The sequence below is a fragment of the Monopterus albus genome, unplaced genomic scaffold (assembly GCF_001952655.1).
Source record: "Monopterus albus unplaced genomic scaffold, M_albus_1.0 scaffold62.1, whole genome shotgun sequence".
In the NCBI taxonomy this organism is placed as follows: Eukaryota; Metazoa; Chordata; class Actinopteri; order Synbranchiformes; family Synbranchidae; genus Monopterus; species Monopterus albus.
In genome coordinates, this window is record NW_018127942.1 from 1262285 (window position 1) to 1267140 (window position 4856).

The following is a 4856-nucleotide window of genomic DNA, read 5'->3' on the forward strand; positions in this document are numbered from 1 at the left end:
CTGAGACCTTTAAAAATTTGACCACCATAGTTCACCATGTTTTGTCTCCAGTCATGTATGTATGTATGAATTTATACATTTTTTATGATTTCACCAAAAAATGAAACATTCTGAGCTTCATAAACACAGATGCTAAGGTGGAAGTGTTACATTGAATTGTATACAATTGTACAGGCATGCCTAATAAAGTGGTCAGTGAGTGTATAGGCCTACGTTGCTCAAGAGTTAATCACAGCATGCTAAAATAAAGGCTGCTCAGAACCATTTCGCTGACAATTCATGTGCTTGAATTGTGTGTAACTAAGGAAGTACTTCTACAGACATGACTCGAGGATTATATTGTTTGCAGTCTCTGTGCAGAGAAGCACATCTCAGGGAATGTGCATCACTTGTTTGTGTAACCTGTAGATGTGAAGAGCTCTCAGGAGGTGCATCAAATTAGATTCCTCCCTCGCTCAGTATGTGAGCTCATTTAGGCGCCTCAGCTTTGCATTGCTAAGAAATACTTCATCACAATGCAACACACCAGGAATGCTCCTCAGTCACCTTTTGTTTTCTCCTGAAGCTTCCTGTGATGCAACTTTCACTCAGATACTCGTGAACAGTGAGCTGATGACTCCAAAATGTAAAAGTAAACACTATATTGCTGGCGTATGAATGAAGAAAAGAGACCACGTGAGGAAAGAGGAAGATTTTAAGTAGGCTCCTCTGGCTAAGTGATAATTAACACCTGAATATTAGGTATATGTGTCACCAAAAAAAAAGAAAAGAAACATCACAAAATCAAAGATAGAGGCCCGTTTTTTCGTGTTTTACAATGTATAGAGTTGTAAAATGATTTAAATTCTCCTGAAGCAAACTCATCCTCACAGTTTGTATGTAGTGACGTTCTCTGCTTCACAGGCAACAGAGGAGATGAAATGAGACCTGGGAGAGATACTCTAAAGGGATAATTAGCCCTCTCTTCTTCCTCGTGAGCTTCTCACCCCGTGTCACTGTTGTTGCCTAGTAACCAACCAGGGTAAAAATTCTGCGTGACCCTGTTTTACAGGTACAGTCATAGCAACTCATCATTATCATCATCATCTTCTTCTTCTTCATTATCTTCATCTCACTGCTGTTCAAGTTTATTGATGAATAGAAGTGAGCAGGGTTAGTTGTATTTATGCAGGCCTTTTTATGGTAGAGCTCTCACTGGGTGCATGAATCCTGCATTTCCTGTCAAACACCAGGGTGCACACAGAACGGCAGGATGATGCAACAAAGATGAGACTGTCATGTTAACTTTGAGAAACTGCAGCAGAAACTGACAAAAGGCATGAAGCTCTTGCTATGGTAACCTCCAACATGTAACCCTTCATGTAGAATAAAGCCACATGTCTGGTAGGAATATAATGAGACACAGTTTGGTGGTTTTATGGGCAGGAACCACACTTTTGAACAAAAATATAGATACAGTGCAATAAACACTCTTTGCAGAAAATTTATGAACATTTGAGCAGCTGTATCATTCAACCGCTTGCAGGTATGGAGGTAGTCTAGAGTAATAGCTCTAAAAATTGGGTTTCATTTTAAAAATTACCTTACTTGTAACACCAGTGGCTTCCCAAAAATAGGGGAGACAAAGCAAATGGAAGCTGAATGTAGAGTGATACATCTGTTCTGTTTGTATGACAGTAATGGTTTTTGTATACGGTCCCTTACAAATTAATGTAATAAACTATAGAGCTGATTCCAGAAGGCAAGACAAGGCAGCTTTTTTTTATAGCACAATTCATGCACAAAAGCAACTCAGACTGCTTTACATAAGCAAGAGAAACAGGAAAAGCCAGTATTAAAACCATCATAAAATGAATTAAGGCAAAATAAAGATAAAACATTGGTAAAATGAAATAAAATACATAAAATGAAAATAAACAACAAAATATAAGCTCAGAGAACGGTGATGGTGTTTGCCCCAAATGCAACACAGAAAAACAAAAGTGCAGCAGAGGAACCAGTCAGTCAGAGCCACAGGAAAACAAAGTTTTCAGCTTAGAGCTGGTGCTAATGCACCTGAAGCACTTTGAAGATGAAGTGTCTACAGGCATCTACAAGAAGAGTGTAGTTATACTTTGAATAGCCTACAAGTATTCAAAGACGATATAAAAGTACAGGACATTCATGAAACCTAAATTAAATGTAGACATTACCAAAAGTACTTTACATAAATAACCTGCAGGCACAGTGGAGATCACCAGTTGTAGCTGTACACATGGGAATTTGTACCATTTTATGTATCCCAGCACAGTTTAAAAAATAAAAGAGAGGATCATAAACAGTCATTGGCTATGAGCAAATGAAAAAGAAGGAAATGGGAGATGTTTAAAGCTTCCACATATGATATTGGATACAATATTTATTTACACGGAATAGAAGGTCTTTACATCATCTTGTAACGAGTGGCATCTGGTGATGTGGGCTTCTGCCCGCTGATTGGGAGAGGAGTGGATAAGGAGGGTTAGGTCTTGTGGATGGTCCCACTTGTGTCTGTGGGGGGCCAGATAAGATGTTCTTGCTGCCGTCTGAGTGAGAGGTCGATATAGGGTAAGAGAATTAATGTATGTTTCATTAGGATTTAATGCCAGTGATCCATCTGGATGTGGCAGTGAGGCCATGCAACATTTTATGACGTATTTGAAAATGCAGACCAGGTGAACAGAGCTAATGTGATTTTTGTAGTTAAAAATTATAACTTTTAATGTAGGCTACTGGAAATATTTAATCTTTCAGTTGGTAATGATTGTTTATATTTTGCAGTGACTGTTGCTGTCTGGTTTTGTTTGCTAAATTATTTTGTTTTGTTAGTATGCCTGGCCTATAGCCTGTAGACAGAAAAAAAAGGGAGTGCATCTCATGAAGGTGGACTTGTTTTGTTTTGGGTTTTTTTTTTTTTAAGTTTTGCCATGTCCCTATTCTGCTCCATTATGGAAAGAGAAAAATATAGCCCCACCAGGACATCTGTGTTTTTTTTGGTTGTATTCACATGTGGATTGAAGTATTGTGAGTTTCAACATAATGTGACAATTTTGGTGTGCAGTGACCTGATTTATACCACTAATGGTTTTGTGGTTCTCAGTAAGGTCTGGGGTATTAAAGGAGTATATTATTGAACATATTGTAACTGTGACTGTGGCAGACTGTGTCTGTCTTATGTGTTGCATCTAATGCAATAAATATGGAAATATTTAAAAAAAAAAGAGTAATTTTGCCATTTATTTACTGTGCAGAGAGACCTGGGCTGGAGTTAATGTATTACTGCAATATCATGCAATATCATAGTTGGGGCAACTGTGGTACAGTGGGTAGAGAGGTCGTCTCCCAACCAGAGGGTTGGAGGTTCGAATCACAGTGCCTGCAGTCCATATGTAGAAGTGTCCTTGGGCAAGACACTGAACCCCCAAGTTTCCCCCGATGGTTAGAGCCATCGGTATGAGTTGGTGCTGTAGATAGCTGCCTCAGTTCTGTACCGGAAACAAATTCCTTGTGTGTGTAACATGCTTGGCCAAATAAAGGTGATTATTATTATTATATTATATTTTTCTCCACAAAAAAAAAAAACATATTAAAAAGGGATCAGATGATTTTCCTGTCTATTACCTGACAAGGTAAAAGTAAGAGTGCATCAAATCTTATTTTTCTACTTTTAGAGTAATGTGACAGTTTTAGAAACATCCGTTTAGCTTTCTCTATTCTATTGACCTTAAGGCAGACAGACACTGAAAAGTTGGGTATGTTTTTGTCCACTTGGTGGTAGCATACACACCTCAAAACGGTAAGTCACTGCCATATTACTGTTCCTATCTCCCAAATATTAACCACTTTAATCAAATGGCGCTTTATCATTTCGGCGCATCTTCCTGATTTAATGATTTGTTGATTCGGAATATGTTCCTGGTGCTGAATTTTCTTTTCCCATAAAGTACAATATTGGTTATTTTTAATGTTATTTTATTTTACTTTTATCCCCAGGTCGCAAACTAGACCGCCAGACAATTCATGGGAGAAATGACACGTATAGTCTATAATACAGGTGACTCATAATAAAACGCTTAAGTGTGCGCAGTTTACGGTGTTTACGCCAGGGAGGTCAGAGTTCATCAGCACGCCTCCCAAAATGGCGGCTGAACCCAAACGGGAGTGGAGCGACGAACAGCTAAAAAGTGATGATTTGCCCAAGAAAGATATAATAAAGTTCATTCAGGACAATGCAGCCCACTCGGTATGTTTTATCGTTCAAGACCTGCGTATATTTAATTCTGAATATGTGCCGGTTAAAGTGTCAGTGCTTGCTATGAACTGCAGCATGCTGCGTAGTTAGCTAAGGGGCGTAGCGCTAGGAAAGCGTTTGTGTTTTAGCATCCTGAAAGTAGAACGTACAGCAGTATAAAGTAGTATTAATGCACTGGATTCATGCACATCTTTGGTAGAAGCCATGGCTCGTTGTTTCTTCTTACCAGGAGCAGAAACTGTTGCATTTACTGTTCGGGTTTTGCGTAACCATTACCAAAAACATGTCACTGATTTAAGCAGATGATGGTGAAAAAAAAGATGTTAACTTTCCCCTTTTAATTGCCTTTCCTCTTTCAGTTCCTCAGCGAGCACAAGCTGCTGGGAAACATAAAAAACGTCGCCAAAACGGCAAAGAAAGAGCAACTGATCATTGCCTACAATCAGCTCTTTGACAGCAAAGTATGTGATGTAATTTATTACACAATACGCATAGTGGCACTGCATCATTGGGGGTGGTTTACCCTGGATCGTTTGACAATCTTGTCCAAGTAATGAATATCTATATGTGTGTTGTCTTTGTGTTT

At 38.7% G+C, this 4856-nt stretch overlaps 1 protein-coding gene across 2 annotated transcripts in view; it reads left to right on the forward strand.

Moving 5' to 3' along the window:
* The first annotated feature begins 4102 nt into the window (after window positions 1–4102).
* fkbp3 (FKBP prolyl isomerase 3) overlaps window positions 4103–4856 on the forward strand; it is a 2480-nt gene continuing 1726 nt past the window's right edge. For both annotated transcript variants that reach the window (XM_020603756.1, XM_020603755.1), the window contains exons 1-2: window positions 4103–4261; window positions 4630–4731. In XM_020603756.1, coding sequence (XP_020459412.1) covers window positions 4157–4261; window positions 4630–4731 — 207 coding nt within the window. In that variant the 5' untranslated portion in view covers window positions 4103–4156. The remainder of the gene's footprint in view (window positions 4262–4629; window positions 4732–4856) is intronic.